Source organism: Apus apus, chromosome 1 (genome assembly GCF_020740795.1).
Source record: "Apus apus isolate bApuApu2 chromosome 1, bApuApu2.pri.cur, whole genome shotgun sequence".
In the NCBI taxonomy this organism is placed as follows: domain Eukaryota; kingdom Metazoa; phylum Chordata; class Aves; order Apodiformes; family Apodidae; genus Apus; species Apus apus.
In genome coordinates, this window is record NC_067282.1 from 69,758,264 (window position 1) to 69,776,062 (window position 17,799).

The window sequence follows — 17,799 nt, forward strand, 5'->3', positions numbered from 1 at the left end:
AACTCACCTTTGTCTAGAGAAGTAGAGACCTTGCAAGCCTGGGAAATTGTACCTTCAAGGGCAATGTGTCAGACTATTATGAATGAGAAAAACAAAGCTATAGTACCAGGGTTCACTATCAAACAAGTTGGCCTAATAACTTCCAGGTCTTGGTTGCACAGTCTCTACTTACTGCCAGTCATACCATGGATGAGTATTAACAGCCAAATTCTGTGCAGTTACAGATTTAGGTGGGGAGGGTGGAAAGCAGCAGCAGGCAGTAAGTAGTCCTTTTTCTTTTTCTTTTTTTATATGAATAAAGTTTTATTGAATTTTAGACAATTAGAAAGAACAAAGAAAAGAGGAGCAAACAGTCTCATGGAGGGTAGGAACCAGAAGAGCTTTCACAGTAGACGAGGGGGCCTCCTGAGGGCAGTGTTCCTGGAAATGTCACACAGGGTTGTTACAAAAGCAGAGAGAATGTGTCCAGGCTTTTTTTTATTGGTTTGGTTTGTTTTTTTTCCCATGTTAGGTTTTCTAAAGCCACTCTTCTTCCCCCATCAATCCTACCACCCAGCAGCAAAGTGAGCAGACAGGCAGGAAAGCAGACTGCCCTGGTGAAACGTGTGTACACACACACAGAGCAACCACCTGCCTGCATTACCATGGTGGTTTGCACCCCCTTTGGGTGGAGTGGATGTAGAGGGGGAAGGAAAGAAGGTTGATTATTTTTTATCCTTTTTCTTTTTTTTTTTTAATTATTTTTATTTTAAGCATAGAAGGCACAAAATCTCAGCCAAGTTTCAAACCTAGTGCTGTCTGGGAGCCCCCAACTTCCCAAAAAGCCAGTGTGTTCATGTAGGAACCCAGCCCTCACCTCTCCCCCCTCTTCCTCAGAGTCTGTGCTTGCATTTGAAATGTACCAGTCAGGCAGAAGGCCCTGCCCAAGGTTTGTGCACTGCTAGGGAAAATAAAGCCGTGCCAGGACAAGGAAAGTGGGGATGAGGAAGAGTCTGTTGGCTTAAACAGACCCTTTTTCCAATGTGAGAGCTATGGAAAGTCACCTGTGACTCCCCACATTGCTTTTCCAAGAGCAGACCTGGGAGGACTCTGGTGCTTTTGGAGATGACCGCTGTCTTCACATGTGTAAGGGCTGGAGTTATGCAGGAGGGCCAAGATACCCATCCAGGCACAGCTCCCGTGAGCCAGTGCTCTCTAGGAGGGTAAGTCCCAGCCCTCAGTCCAGCCTTCCAAATGGCACCAGGTTCCTTCAGCGGTTTCAACTCTTGGCTTTGATTAAGGCTATTTAGTTGCAATAGAAAAAGGATAGGTGCCAGCCACAACCACCTCTCCAGCTGCAAGGAGATGGCAAAGCCACTGGCAGGTGCCACCAGAACCCAGCCCTGCATCATGGAAGGAAGTAGAGGAGGCAGAGAGATAGCACATGGGCTTCCAGAGTGTTACCCTTAAATTAAGCCCCTGATTTTATTCTTTCTATGGAAAAGGATTTGGAAATGAATCCTGCCATCCTCAGAGCCTAGGAAGTCTCTGTGTATGGCAAAGCAGGAATGAAAACTGTGATGCCTCCTTGTGTCAAGGCCCCAAGCACAACATGTGTGCCCTGCCATGTCAGCCAGCTGTGGATAGCCCGATTAGGAAAACCCACCATGCAAACACTAAAGCTGTGGTGATTGAAGCCACTTGCCCCAAACCAGAGTAGCCCACGGGCAGCAGATGTTTCTGGACCTGCCTCTGGCTCTGCCAAACCACCCTGCTCCTCTCTGCCTCCCGAATAAACCCAGCAACACCCAAAAAAAAAACCCAAACCACCAACAGCAGCAATGTGTCTTCACCGGCACAGGGTGTCTCAGGGAAAGACACTCAGATGGTTGTCCCCTCCACAGACATGAAGAGGGCTCTGCTGGCACCTCAAGGTTGTGCAGGAAAAGCACCCAGTCTGAAGAGGACCTGTGTGTGTCTGCACGTATCTGCATCTGTGTCTCTGTGTTTGTTTGCATGCTGGGATGGGGGAAGAACTGCAAAATTAAAGACAAATGCTCCCTGGTCAAAGCCCTCGCCCAGCCATTCCCTTGGCTGGGCTGGTGGCTGTGCCTTCATCTTGTCCCTCCAGCCTGGTCCATGCTGCCTCACACCCAGCCCCGGCACACTGCAGTCCCTCATCCAGCAGCAGGGCCAGGGCTGTGGGGAGGGGGCTGGGGCCACCATGATGAGGCATATCCTGCCTCAGCACCCCTCCCTGCTTCACCCACCCTGCCCCAATGCAGGCTGTCATCCTCTTGGAAATGAAACAGCAACAACAACAGAAAAAAAAAAAAAAAATAATATATATATCTCTCCCCAAACCTCCCTGAAAGACCCAAAATGAACAGAACCGACCCCCAACAAAACCAACGGGAAACAAAAGCAAAAGTCCCCCTCAAGGTGAGGGCTGGGCGCACGTCCCGGCCGGGGCCCAGCAGCCAGGGAGCTCGTCCCAACCTCCCTGCTCGCCCAGCCTTGGCACATCTGCAGCGTCCACCGGCTTGAGAAGCCCCGCCAGCCCGGGGGGACACGGCACGGCCGGGGCTCTCCCAGCAGCAGCCTCGGGAGAGGAGGGCAGGGGGGAGAGGCAAGCGTGTGTCTCCCTCCACCGCCTCGCCACCTTTCAGGAAGGAGTAGGGTCTCTTTGCCCCGCCAGGTGCGAGCGACCCCTTGCTCAGCTCTCGGCTGCTGGCACGGCCCTAGACAAGGGAGCCGGCCCTGCTCTGGGCAGGCACCATGACGGGCACAGCTCCGATCCGCTCCAGCGTGGCCTGGCTGACCGCGTAGGAGCGGGTGTGTGGCGGCCGCGGCTTCCGGCTGACCGAGCCGTTGCTCCGGATCACCTCCTGAGGGGACGGGGCCGTGCTGGCCGTCACCACCAGCGTCTTAGGGGGAGCCGGGGACGGGTGGCCGCCGTTGGCATAGACGGGGCGGGTGCTCGTGCTCCCCGAGCGGGAGAAAGGGGGCTGGTGGGCGTCATTGCTGTTGCTGAAGCGGGTGAAGGAGTCTGTGGCGTGGTTGGCTTTGGGGTCGTTCCAGTAGCGGCTGTTGTAGGTGTTGGAGGAGGTGAGGGTGTCGTTCTCCGAGGAGGATGCGTCGGCGTGGAATGTCTTGGCGGTAGAGTTGCACTTGGGCGGCAGGTCATCCTCCCTGGGAAGGAGACGGGGTAAGGACGATGCCCCACCTGCCCAACACCTACCCCACCCAACCCACCTCCCAGCTGGGGTCAACCTTCTCAATTCAAGGTGAAGGACAGCACCAATGTGAACCAGCATTGCTCCTTGGCCCATTTGCTCATCCCGCTTTGAAGGACCCATCTCTGTGCACATTAATTGTTCCATGCACCCACCACTGAGGTCAAATGTCCCATGTTCTTGTGTCTAGGGGGGCAAAACCAGTGGTTGTCCCCGCCACTGGTACTTCACAAGCAGTCATGATAACTGTGCAACCAAAGAAGCTGATCCTGCAGGGAGCTGCAGGAAGCCACCAGAGTAAAATGCTGTGGCTGTAACACCAGAGAATCTCACATTTGTACGTCCAGAGCTTTTCAGCTATCACTGTCTGCTATTTTGCATCAGGATCCCCACCACATCACTCTCCTATGGAGCTAAAAACATCAAACCAAAGCTCTCAACAAAGGCAATACTGAAACCAAAATCTGTAGTTACCATTCTTCATTTGCTCTTTCCATTTTCTGGAGGTATACAGACATCTTCCCCTAGCCCAGGGGAACACACCCAGGATTAGCAAGATTTCTGATTGCCTTTCTGCTAAGCCACTGCTTTTGCTGGGTGATTAGAGGTCCCCTGCCACCGGCTTTCCTTGACCCTTACCTTATCTCATTGGGAATCTCCTCTTCTTCTTCCTCTTTGTGTTTATTTTTCCAGTAAAACAGTGCCACAGCCACCAACACAATGCAAACAACGAGCACGACAGCACCTGTGGCCACTGCTCCTGCAATCAGGCCAATGCTTCGGGGATGGGCTGTGGGAATGATTGAACAGAGAATGGAGAAAATGTCAGGGCTTATCTGTGGCCATCCCTGAGGCTTTCCAAGCTACTGTGAATTAGGAGGGGGGCAAAGGCAACATCCCCACGCCAGGGCAGAACGATCTGCTGATAGAGAGGCACAGCAAACATGGCTACACACTGTACTGTCACAAGACAGAGCTGGTCAGGCCCCTGCTGGCAAAAAACTTACGTGCAACGACTTGCAGGTCCACAAGGCAAGTGCTGGTTCCAATGGCATTTGAAGCCACACATTGGTAAAGACCTGAGGACACAGTGCTGATATTTCGGAGAGTGACAGTGCCTTGGACTTGGTCTAGTCAGAGAGAAAAGAAGGATTTAAATCCCTTCTCACCTTGAGGAAAACTGAAAAGGCAAAGGCAGCAAATAGAGAATTTTGGTGTGAGACTATAAATAAATAAATTACGAAGTAACCTTGAAATGGAAACACTGCGCACGTGCACGCACACACACACAAATTAGGTCTTAAGGAGCTTACACTAGATATTTCTTTTTCTTCTCATAGATGAATTTCTGCAAATGAAAAGCTTGAGACTCTTAGCATTGTGTGACAAAGGGAGGAAAGAAGAGATATGCAATTATCTATATCCAGATCTATCTGCTAAGTTCAATCCTAAGTGCGATCAACTCCTAGCTCTCCCATCCCTGGGGTCCCCACCCCCTGCTCTGCTGAATTTCCTGATTCCTGAATTATATAAAACTAGAATGCTTGCTGTATTCTTACAATAAAGCAAGACAAAGGACAAAAGCACAACTATCAATGTTTCTTCAGAACAGCTAGGTGGAGAAATCTTACAGATGGGACGTGGGGCTGGACAATACCCAGTCTGATTAGAACCTTCCTTTTACACAAATTTGAAAGGCAGTAACTTATTGGAGAACAGCGAACTCAGTGTGTGAAGCTGATAGTTTTTTCATGGGATGATTCTGCCTCTCTTCTCCCAGTTTCCAATCTATGAGCTTTTCATTTGGTTTAAAATGCAAGTGAACCAGCAGCTGAAATCTCCTTCCACATGGCAGCTTCTGGCAACCGTGTTATCCCTCTCCCATTTGACCAGACCCTTGTTTCTCAATGGGAAACATGTTTCTGTACAAAAACAACATGAAAATGTAAGTGGCCACCTGAGGGTACCTATTCCCTCTAGGAATCTTCACTCCAATAAAGTGACCAGGCAAGTGACAGCAGGCACTCAATGAGCCATGCCACCTCTGGTGGCTCAGACAAAGGGAAGCCCAGGCTGTCACCTGGGAAATAAGAGGAAAATCAAATGAACAAGCACCTTGTGTAGCAGTTGGGGGCAACTTGGGAACATTGTCCAGTTTCTCCCAGAGGTATGTTGGCCGGGGAATGCCTTCTTCTGAGCTGCAAGTCAGTGTGATATCGCTGCCCACATCCAGGGACCCCTGGATTCTGCAAAGTGGGGCAGAAGGAGGAACTGCAAGAGAAGAGGGGAAAGTGACAGCAGATCAGGAATTATGACCCAACAGTGGAGTGGAGGCTCTTTCAGGACACGTGCTGATGGGAAAAGCAAGGAAACCGGCATAAGCTGCCAAGGGGACAAGAGGGAGGCAGCAGACAACAACCCATCAAGGTTTGTGGGGTGACAACTCACAAAGATTCCTGACCCACCAGCCCATCAAGTTAACAGACTACTGCTGACTTTCATAGGACCCAGTATTCTTAGACCCCTCCTGAGTGAAAAAGGTGAATATTTATATGTTTGAGACAGCAAGGGTGGTGACAGCTAACAGCTGCAGAGAGAATTTGTTGTGGTTGGGTTTTGCTTTCATATCCCCATAATGGCACACACTCTGGAGTCTTCAACATCCTAGGGACCATCTAGTACTAAGTGCTTTTATGAAAAGGAAGCAAAGTTCTAAAGTAATTCTCTTCTCCTGTTGCTACGCACAAAACTTTTATGGTCCCTTCAGCTCTCCAGGATGCCCTTGTACTTTACTCACACTTCCTTTCACTTCCACATCGCAATGCTCCCATAAGAGCTTTCTCTCCATCATATTTTAAAACTGCATTATTTCCTACCTGCATATGAAGACTATGTGCCCTACAAATTCCCCCAATACCCGCAAGGCAGCCCGTTTCTCACCACAGGATGTCCATGGACTATAACGCCTACACTAACATATTGCTCTGCTATGATGCACTGTTATGCCCCTTATCCCTGTTCCTCCCCCCCCACACCCCATAATCCAAATAAACACACCCAATACAGTAAGTCCAATGACTCCAATATTCCTGACGCCTCGGTCAGGAAGATTGTTGACCAAACACTGGTATGTGCCAGTATCTGATAGTTGAGTGTTGTTGATGAAGATGGAGGCACTGGTGGTTGGCATTGTCACAGCAAACCCCACTCGCCCGTAGAACTGGGGTGCACCACCAAAGATCTGACCCCCTTGGTAGAGAATAACCTGGAAAAGAAAGGAAGGCTCAAACAACACTCTGCAGGAGCTGAGCAAGGAGAAAGAGCAAGGAGCAAGAAAAACATGGGCTTCAAAAAATGAAAGCACCAGTCCCTAAAGCGTCTTGAAATAACCAAATCTCAGTATACGGTTGTCACAGGCATATCCATCCTAGCATGATTTCTCTAAAGGAGGAACACACCCTGTAGCCTGTTTTATGTCAACAAAAATGTTCACAGAGGTAACAAACCAGGAAGATACCCAAGTCTGGCACAGCTGAATTGGCAATGCCAACCTGCTTCATATAGTAGTCATTACCCCTCTGGACAGAATCAATGTAGAGAAGTAGAGACTCTCTGCAGGTCAGTGATTATTTTGCTGGAAAGCTTCTGCCAAGTGGGCAGTACCATTTTGAATCCCAGCAAGCAAGATCCTGCCATGATTTGACACTGCTTACTAGAGATCATTGGGATTAATTGAATGGCAGGCAATGTGACCCTTGAACCTGCACAGCCTCTACCAGTCAGACAGCTCATATAGCAGTCTGTACTCAAAGTGAGACTCTGAGAAGCAAGTACTGATCCGTGCAGGTTATTACAACTGAATACCTAATGTGATGGGGACAGTGTGACCCAAGACAGATGCATTGCAGAACAGTGGCATTCTTCTTCTGCCAGAGTATGCAGACACAAAGCAGGCCATCAGATCTTAGGTTATGATTCTTCTGCCCACCACAACAGACCTTCATTTGTTAATGTTAATAAAAATGAACTTTCCTGAACAACAGACAGTGAAAAAGTAGGAGAAGTAAAAGATGAAACGAGCTGATGACAGGCCATGTGTTCTGCATATATTTTACATAAATGTCACAGGTTCAAACCTGTAGCTGCTCCCTGAACTCCAAATCCCATACCTAGAACACCAAAACCTGGATTACACCTTCTGTGCTCACAAAAAACCCACAAAAACCACCAGAGATCCAGGGCAGTCATACAGTATCACATACACCTGCCCCAATTGCACATCCAGCCAAGGACACAATGCACATCAGTTAACAAAGCATTGAATAAATCATTTTCATATAAGATCCAGAGGGTATGTTCAGCAATTAAGGGAATGTTCAGAGACAACCAGAGACTCAGCACTGTAAAGAGACCACATCCAGACTTGGGGTGAAAAGGGTGAGGAACAGGAAAGCCCAAAGAAATGCATGCGCCAGTGAGAAAGGACCTACCTGTTGAGGCTGGTTGGCATTAGAAAGAGGAATGACCATCCAGATGACATTAAGGTTAGTGAGGGCAGCGTTAGTGGTGAAGGTGCAGGGCAATACTGCTGTCTGGCCTCGGGCAACCTGGATGCTCCCTGAACTGACTGACACCTCCAGAGGACACACCAGACCTGGAAAAAAGAAGGACACCCAGTTCAAGCATTTCAACCAGTTCAAACCCCATACACATGCAGGTCATCCTGTAGTTAGGCAGCTGTCCCTTACCCATTACTTCAGGCTGAAAAAGAATTCTGTTCCTCTCTCAACAGATGAGGCTGCTCTCATACAGACCTTTTCACAGGCAAATATGGGTAGGCAGCCCTTTTAAGTGAGAGCACTCTAGTTTCAGAGCCTCTGAAAACAACAGGCTTTGTTTTGGCGACGGGGAAGGGGCCATAAGAGCAGCTAAATCTAAGAGGTAATGAAATATGTTTTCAAACCCATCAATCTTAATGATACCCTACAGCACTGAAACAGAAAAGGAAGCAGCATTCTGAAAGTTCTCACCAAGGGTTAAGAAGAGAGAACATGTATCATAAAAGAACAGTTACTTCCTGAATTCTGCCTCTCTGAAAGTCCAGCATGAGCAGAAACATTTTAGTACTATTTAAAGGGTCAAAAAATCTAAAATTGTTCCAGCCTAGCTATTTCTATCTGCTGAAAAAATACTACTGATAATGGAGGATCTCATAAAAAGTCATTTATTTTCCAGCATTTGCACCATTCACTTCTTTGCATTCCACACAAGCTGGACAGGGCTCAAAGCCTGATAAATCCCAGTTTCCCAGTGCAGCAGCTCAAGGCTGCAATTTTTAGACTGCAAGTCACCCAGGGAAATACCTCCCTTCCTACTGCCAAAATCTTGTCAAATGAAACTAACCAAGGAGTGACCACCACCATTTTTAGTAGCATTAAAATTATTTAAGCAATTTTTTTTCCAAGAAAATCAAAATACTGACTATGAAAAACATCTCTCTGTATCACAGCTCACTACTTTTTTGTTCAAAATATGTGGGATGCTGCTGGAGGAGAAGGCAAGGAGTTTTCAAGCTCCAAGGCAACACCAGACTGTTGCTAGCACCCAGGTGTGGTCTGTGGACAGCACTATTCTCTTGCTGACTCCAGAAGGGGCTGCCAGCAAAGTTTCTCTTTTCTGCCAAGAGACACTGGTTTGCTGAAGGTGAAATGCTCCATGACAATAGGTTTCTATCTGAATTATAAAGAAATCAAACAGGATCATTTCTGAGAAAAAGGTGAGTGGTCTCCTGCATGCTTGTCTGCTGGGATCCTTCCCAGCCTATCTAACTGAGTGCTCAGAACCTGGAAGTGCTGAACTTCAGATGCTGCAGATCCAAAGTCTCTAGCACCTGAACAGCCTGTGGTGAGTCCCTGTGTTTGGACTGACTGGTCTGGAGCTGCGATAGCCCAGCTTGCAAATCCTCAGCAACCTCCTCCAGACTTCCATTCCTTCCTCCATATCTCCCATCTCTAGAGCCCCAAGTAGTTCAAGGAGGATTCAGAAGTGACTCAGAACAGAGCCAGGCAAAATGCCATTATAGTCCCTCTAAGTGAAATCTGTGAGATTCTCATTTTGCATAAATAAAACCCAAGCCTTACTTTCCTCACAGGCTTGGAATATATTTAAAAATATATAACATTTTGGAAATTCCTAGGGAAATGTTTAATCTCTGGTGCTAACATCTCAGGGAATTAGGTGCCTGGATGAGGAACAGCTGGTGAAAGCTTAATCCATCAATCTCCTATGCAAGGCTGTCAGCAGCAAACAGAAGTAAAATAATTTGGAGAGCCAGTAATAAGTATCACCTTCATTACAAGACATCTGCCTTCCAGTTGCATCTGTGGTCAGTGAACAGATCAGCAATGGGTTTGGAATCCTCATTTGCTTGTCACTGGCCAGGCAGTGGCATTAGTCCAAAACCCAAAAGTGATCCATATCAACTTTGAAGATGTCTCATACTGAACATGACCTTGACAAGGGACCATTTTTCTGCAGGCCTAAATTTGAAGGCTGCCTTTCTGTGACTAATCCAGTCTAGCCTCATCCATGTGCTAAGTAGTGTGCAGAAAGTCACAATAACATGGACATTTATTGGATTAACCTCTCCCTCCAACATGGTGCAGAAAGCTCCTCTGCCACGTTCAGCGTAGATTTAATGAGATGCTCTCCACAAGAGGAAAACCAACTACTCGTTTACTTTGGAATAGCAACAGGTGTTCTTCAGTTCCACCCCTTAGCCCATCCAGTTTCCCCTCCAAGCAAAACCCACACATCCAAATTCTTGTCATTCAGGAATAGTAGGAAAGTGTATTTACATACCAAATTTACTGCAAAAGTTAGAGTTTAATTTTTTCATTGCAGGATTAGTTACATTAATCACTCAGTCATCAAGATGATGTGATTTTCATACATAACTATGCTCTTGTTACTCAAAATATTTACTATTAGGTGATTATAAACATCCTGCAGAATAATAAAACCACTAAAATAGAACACATATAATTTCTTCACTGTAAAAATAATTTTCAAGACATTTGAGAATTTCCCGATCTACTTATGAACAACTTCTAAAAGGAAAGAAAACACATAATATTCCCCTTGCTTTGCCAGTGCCCTACTCCTGCCCAGCAGCACCTCACAGCCCCCATAATCTCCTCCTCTTTTCAAGGCACCACAGCATCCCTTTTAATTTGAATGCCATGGAGTGGTGTCTAGGAGGGGTGAGCACTAAGCAAGAGCTAAAGTCCCTGTCCACTTCTCTTGCCAAGGGCAGCTACTTTAAACTGGGCAGCCAAGACCAGCACATCATGCTGTCCTGTCTCTGTCTTGTTAAACCACTGGGCAAGCCAGCTCCTCAGACTTGTCTTTGCCTCATGCATCCCAAGGCCTGTCAGCTGCTCTCTGGCCCGGGATGCATAAAAGGCAGGCAACACTCAAAGACAAGTACTCATTTTGCTCAGCTTAGTGGCACCTGTAGGACCACTGTGGGGAAAACACACACAACCACTTCTGACAAGTAAGTTGGGACAAGGTGACAGGGGAGTCAGGAGACAAAATACAGGAGGCAAACTCCCCTTCCACCAGCATAAACAGGGAGGTAGGTTTGTGTGTTAACACAGCACTGGGGGACGTTACCAGGATGTGACTCCAGTCCCAGGGAAACAGCTAGAAGGGCAAAGATCAAATCCTCTTAAGTTACAGTGTCTTTCTTCTTATCTCAGGTTACTAGCAAATGTAATACTCTAAAACATGCCCTTGTCCATCTACACAAGAATCTATATGACTGCATCCTTCCACACCAATAATTATGGCCCAGAACACAAGTGGATGCACACAAAGACATACACACTTATAAACCTGTATACCCAGGAAGACACTTAGGAGGAAAACTCAAACAAATGTTACATGTTTAAATATTTCAAAATTAGCAGTTGCAAAAATGTAGATTTGCACTAATGCAAAAGGAGGGAGACAGAGGAGAGAGGGAGGAAGATATTTCAAATGTAGCTTATCTATTGGGATAGTGATTTTTCAATGCAGCCTAAGGAATGAGGACTTGAATTCCCTCGGGTAGATACAAATGCAAATATAGATATATGCTGGTGCATACAGCCCCATCTAGTTAGTCAAATTACACAGAAGAGGTCAGAAAAATCAAGCAAAGGGTCTCCTTTTGCGAAAGTACACAATCCAGAATTTTTCTGAGCATTCAGAGAAGTTTAATTACTTGTGAGAGACAACAAGAATCGATCACCACCAAATTCTCTTCTAGAACTGGATTACAGTGGCCATCACACCCTCTTTTGCATGTGTAGCCTACTCCTTACTTCGTAATTAAGCATCTCTGTAAGCAGCACGCCTGGAGGAAGAGCAGGGCACACCACTGTCAGCAGAAAGAGGAAAGGGCCCTTACTGTACATAGGACACTTTGATCTTAGCTTGATTCTGCAAATGTCTTTCTCCTTTGATCACAGCACAGCAAGCTCCCATCACTAATTAAAACGGATGCTCCATTTTTTTTGCTCCCTTTTAAGGGAATCAGCCAGCAGAACGATGTTCTGGCTACAGAGGCTCTTTTAGAGTTTCTTCCTATTTCCAGGACCAAATAATCTGGCAACAGATCATTCTGATTTCAGTTTTCATGGGTGACTATCACTGTTCCACGTAGCACATTCAGCTCTTTCCCTTGCATCCATGAAGAAACCCATGTAAATAGTTCACACAGCGTGACACAAGCATGTAGAGCTCAGTCCTGCAACCAGCATTTGCCTCCCTGCTGGGCATAACGAGGAGGCAGTTGTTACCACATGTTTACTAGCTGCCCTACAAGGGCTGCAAGCCTGAGAGGTTTCAGAATATACCAGATACAGTGAAGCTGAAAGACATGGGCACATCTTAGCATTTTGACTCACACTAGGTTGACTGAAGCTGTTCTAAGCTCTCTTCCAGAGATCACCAGCAAGACCACCAGATCACCTTGGCTGACAATGCCATGAGTGAAATTAGGACTTCCACCACCATCACTTCACATCAATAGGCCAGATTATAACATGAACAGCTGTTGTACATCACCAGTCCATATCACCATGACAGTCACAGACCACAGGGTCCTCAGAGGCTGTGCCTTCAGGAAACACTGTCTTCACACTGTTGAATTTTGCTAAGGGCATGTCCTCCTCTACTGCTGGATCATCCCCAGTACCTGGTTTTCCAAGCCAACCATGCTCAGTGAGATATCTGGGAGTCACTAGCTGGGTTGCAGTACAGCGCACAGAGAGGGTCTTCCCCCACAGTATTTAGCTTAGGAATGTTGATTCCCCAGGACTACAGAAAAATACAAAAATATTTAGAGGGTCATTCACACCATGAAAGTCAAGCTCCTGCCCTGCCTCACCTTCTGGAGGACAATCTCTACCTTGCAAGTACCCCTAAGAAATGTTGGCAAGTCAGTAGCATCTGGCAACTTCCTGATACTTAATGATGTGGGAGGTTGGGCTAGCATGACTTTGCATACATAGAGGTGAAGGTACAGGTTCACTCTGCAGTGTTGGCAAGCCAGGAAAGCAAATGGCCAGGGGAGAAATGAGGGTGTGAAAGAGATTAAAAAAAACTTCGCTTTATGCACTCTGCATCTTCAGACCTCCAGGGAGAATGTGCAGAAATGTGTGTGGCTGTGGGTAAATGAGAATAAAGCTTCAAGCTCTATTAGCTTGCATTTGAAACCCAGGGAATGGCATCCCCCATCCCAGTGTAATTAGCAATCCCATTGCCATGTGCTGGGCCTTTGGCAATATGACATTTTGAGTTCCCTTGTTAGAGAGGCAAAGATGAGGTCACTCAAAAGTTTCAAGAACAAGGTAGGAACACAACGTTTGATCTGGCAACTACAGGCAACAGGGAGAGAAACTGCAGAGCAGTCTTTTTCCTGAGATGAAAGAAAAACACAAGTCACTGTACCTTTGGCCCACCTCATATCTCTGAGCCTGGGAAAAAAGCTGCTTTTCGTGCTGAAGAAATGTCTCTTACCCCAAATTATCCAAGTCACATTGCTGACTGAACACACAGCGCAGCAGCAAAACCCACAACCTGGGACAGGGTGACTCATAGGTGGAGGGCACAGTAACAGATGCAGGGAGTACTTCTGCCACAGGACCTGCTAGTGCAGCAGCCATTCAGAAGCCCCTGAAGGTGCCTGACCTGCAGTTGTAAGCCCTGATAACACTGAAATTATCCAGTATGATATGACAGCACCCAAACACACTGCTCAACAAGCTGTCTGGTCTTCCCCATTCTCACTAGAGGCTGTGTGTCCTCCTGTCATTCTGGATTCACTACACTTGCTAGTTCAGAATCTATCTTACCAAAAGCAGTATTTACCCACACTAGTGTCTGGAGGCGGTTTGCAACAGTCTCCATCTTGCTCAAGGAACTAGCATCACCAAGCACTCCAAAGTAACACAAGTCTGAGTTAATGCCCATGATCTTGGTAGAGATCTTGGAAAAATTATACTGGGAGGTGAGAGCAATGATGAGAAGAAGGGAGGGCTCCACCTCACTATAGCCCAAACAGAAGGCAAATTTTCATCCAAACCAAAGTGATTGCTTCCTTGCCACAGTTTGCAGGAGCCTTCCCAGAGAGCCCGCAGGGTACAGGGAGGACACCCAAGAAAACACCATTCTTCTGTCAGAAAACAGGGAGAGAGACTTTCTAGTGTAGCTCCCCCTCAAGATCCAATCAATACTGCCTAAGCCACTCCCAACTGAAGTTTATCTGATTCAGTCTCTAAAGCCCCAAATAATGTCTGTACTGTGTGGCACAGCTCAGCAGCCTGGTCCAGTACTCACCAGCCCCTGCTTTCTTGTAATCCCCAGAGCTCTCACCAGAGGTGTCTCTAGGCCCTTGCCCTTTCCTCTCTGCAAGCCAGCCATGCAAGTCATATTTCCCAACCTTGTCACTTCCTCTCTCCTTGTCCAGCTCCTTCTGCATGTCCTTCGCTTCTCCCATCACGATTGTGAGCTCAGAGCTAAAAACAGAAGTTGCAACGGAACCATTTTATTCTCTGAAACAGCTGCATCAAACGCTGAATGTCTCAGACACCAGACCGAGAATTTATTAGGAGTAAGCTCATTTATTTTATTTAGATAGGCTCAATATCCCAAAACAAGGCTCATGCTGATTCTTTCTGTCACACAATGTGATAGTAACCTGGCAGTGTATAAGGCAAAGTAATTTCCAACTCTTCCTTTCCTATCTTTGCTGGCTCTGCAGAACAGACTGGAAGAAACAGCAGGAAAACTGTCACATCTAGCTTGGTTTTAGAGCAAAATCTCTGCAACTCAGGTGCTAAACCTACACTGATACTAATTTTTCCTCTGAGGTCTACACAGTATTACTCTCTCTGTTAAACACAGGTCAAAAGCCAGGTTAAAAGTTAATCTCTAAGCACATTTATCCCTGGAGAAATCATCAGACACAGCTGGTGGTATCTAGTCATCCTCCAGCCTGGAGTCTCCCAAGTAAATAGATCCATTTTACCACACTAAAAGCAACCTCAGAATTGCTACCCACCCTGTAGGATACACAGGCTACCAGACACTAATCCAGGGAGAAAAACACAATGTCAGGGTCTTGAACTCAAACCTGCAATGTTTCTTGTCAATAACTCCACCAGCTGATCATCTGAACTAGACAGAAAGAAAACAGTGGGATTCCCTACTGACTCACTCTGCTCTGGCCTCAGCTGTTGGCCTGGCAAATAATGGTCACTATCACCCTTGCCATCATCCCTTTAAAAAGTTGGTCTTTTCTGCAGGCCAGCTGGAAGAAGGATTTCTAACAACTATCTGATAGAGATGACATGGAGCACGTCTCCCTCCTCCTGATCTCCTCAACCTGCAGCTGTAGAGGTGATGAAAACTGAACTTTAAGACAAAAACAAACAAACAAACAAAACACAACAACCAAAAAACCCACACAACAACAACAGAAAAGGCAGGAAAGCTTTTAGTGATGCATACTTCAAGAATGGTGTTAGTTCCCTCCCATGTCCTTGTCAGAGAAGCTGGACTAACTCCTGCAGGGGTCAAAAAGGGGCTCTCACAACACACTGAGGAATTTGATTCCTTTCCCATTTCTGCCCATTTCTCCCTCAGTCATGCTGAGCAAGTCAGTCAGCTCCAGGTATCCTCAGAGTTTAGACCTCAAGGGTTTGGTTTGATGAACTGCTGAGCAATCAAACCTGCTAGGGAAATCAAGAGGAGCTGCACTTTCCACATAGCAGGGATCACATTATGCTAAGCTCTTTGTGTAACCTGAACAGTTCTCTTCCGAAAGATCTTAATGGATGTGTGTAATTAGTCACAGTCCTGAAATGTGAAAGAGGTTTTTGAGCTTTGAGAAGAGCATAATGCTAGATCACCTTCCTGATATGTACGAATTTGAAACAAAAACCCAAATCTGGTTTACAGGTGCCCTGGTGATAGCAGGGTCAGGGGCCAAATAACTCAGGAGGTCGCTTCCAATTCCAGACTCCTGCTGTACTCCCAGTACTGACTTCTCTTTTGTCTCTACCCATCCTGGCTAGAGATGCCAGGAGAGCTATCTTCTTCACAGCTTCTGCTAGTTGGGATCATCACCTTGCATGTCTGCTGCCTTGGATGCAGTATGCACGCGAGTTAGCCATAAAACCCACAACTACGTTGTATTATAGCAAGATTATAAAAATAGGAAGGGACATTGATAAGAACGAAAATAGCATCTACAATGACATTAGCTAGGATAAAACTAATCAATCGCTGTGCTCTAGGACATGTGATAATCCCCTCTCCATGGTATAGTGTTGCACAATTAGGTCCATTGTGAAAGGTTTAACACTTCCCTGTGATGCATGCAGCATTGGCTGGAAACAGAGACTGCTGCGATCTGAGCTGGCAGTCCTTGAAGTCACAGCATTTCCAGAGGACTCAAGGAGCAGCTGCACTACTGAGGTTGGGGATTTTTTTTTCTTTAGCAGATGAGTAAGACCAGAAGGGACCCAGAGAGGATCAGGAACTCACTCAAGTGCTTACTCATTGCTCCCTTGAGTTGAAAAAGGGGAAGGATAGGCAAGCCTAATTCAACCCAACCTGTGGGACAGTTTGGTGACAGCTTTGCCCTTTCCTGGCTATGTCCAGCATCAGAGTCACCAATGACTCATCCCCTCTGGACTCTGGTGGGAAAATCAGGAGGATGCAGTCTGTCTACAGAAGATGGCTGAAGGCCATAGTGAGGCAGCATGCCCAAGGTACAAACAGGGAAATGTGTCTTTGCAACAGGGTGCTAGTAATTTCTTTCCATCCTAAAGTCCTCCAGAAATGCTTGGAGCACCATTTTCCAAATCACAGGCACAGGCAAGGGAGAAAGTGCAAGTCTAGCTGGGCACAGAAAAGTTTCTCCTTATTCGTTGTCTTCTACTAAGCTGACACTGGCAAACACAGTCCCTTCTCCTTCACTCCTTGTCCTGTGATAGATCAGCTCTGGGGAATCCTGCAGCAGTAACTTAGGATGCTGCCATCCTCTGCTGCTTGCCTTGTCGCTCAGCACAAGGTTATTGCCCCAAAACCAGCAAAGAAAGAAAGCAAGCTCTGCCTCCATCTCACAGCCAGGTATTAATCAGTATAACCCACTGAGGAAGAGGTAAGAAGAAGCTAACTTGCTTTGCTGAGAAAGGGAAAAGCTGCATTGCAGACACGCTGTCCTACTCTGCTCACTGCTATAGTGGAGGAATCATCCAACAGCAATGAATGTCTGGTGGTGGGAACATTTTAAATAACCATGGCCAGTCACTTTTGCTGAAGTCACTTGGGAATGAAAGCTTATCGAATGTTCATCCAAGCACATTTAAGGTAGGAAGCTCAGCTTGAGTTTGCAAACAGCCTACAACAACAGCTCAGAGCTGCCGACTTTCCCACTCATCTAGATCAGACGCCAACATAAACTTCCCATATCCCTCCTCTTAATTATCTCACTGTTTGTCACAGCACATTGGAAAGGAAAACGTACCTTTTAAAGCAAAGGTTTGTATCCATGTTTCTTAAAAGAGGGAAAAGGCATGAAGTTGACTGAGAGCAGTGAAGGCATATGTTGGCTTAAGTTGCCTGAAGCAGGTTGCAAAACCTCACAGGAGCCAGCTCTTAACATTTGGAAAGCACCACTATGGCCAGTCCCTGTCTCTGAAAGCATCCCCCTGGGTATCTGCAACCACACCTGAGGCCAGCTGAGCACACAACATGCAAAGTCCAGGACGAGGCTGAATGGGATGAGAAGAGAGCTGTATGTAACTTGCTTACCCCAGAGCAGGAGTCTAATTAGAGCTCTTCCCAGGATCTAAAGGCAAAAATAGCCTCGAGTTCCTCCCTGCCCATTCCATTTCTTTGCTAGTTATTCTCTCAGCACAGCCCAGTCAGCAAAGACGTGTCACGCCGAGGAGTGGTGCCAAGTGCTGGCAACAGCACGTGACATTGCTGACACAGCAGAGTGGCCTCCTCTGGGAGAAGGTATCCA

The 17,799-nt window shown here is 46.7% G+C and overlaps 1 protein-coding gene across 2 annotated transcripts in view; it reads right to left on the reverse strand.

Annotated features, from left to right (window-relative positions):
* Window positions 1-746: 746 nt before the first annotated feature.
* The window catches only part of IGSF11 (immunoglobulin superfamily member 11), a 109,584-nt gene continuing 92,531 nt past the window's right edge, over window positions 747-17,799 (reverse strand). For both annotated transcript variants that reach the window (XM_051608497.1, XM_051608498.1), the window contains exons 2-7: window positions 7,706-7,869; window positions 6,273-6,480; window positions 5,331-5,486; window positions 4,223-4,345; window positions 3,855-4,005; window positions 747-3,171 (exon numbers count right to left, since the gene is read on the reverse strand). In XM_051608497.1, the coding sequence (XP_051464457.1) occupies window positions 2,721-3,171; window positions 3,855-4,005; window positions 4,223-4,345; window positions 5,331-5,486; window positions 6,273-6,480; window positions 7,706-7,869 (1,253 nt within the window). In that variant the 3' untranslated portion in view covers window positions 747-2,720. The remainder of the gene's footprint in view (window positions 3,172-3,854; window positions 4,006-4,222; window positions 4,346-5,330; window positions 5,487-6,272; window positions 6,481-7,705; window positions 7,870-17,799) is intronic.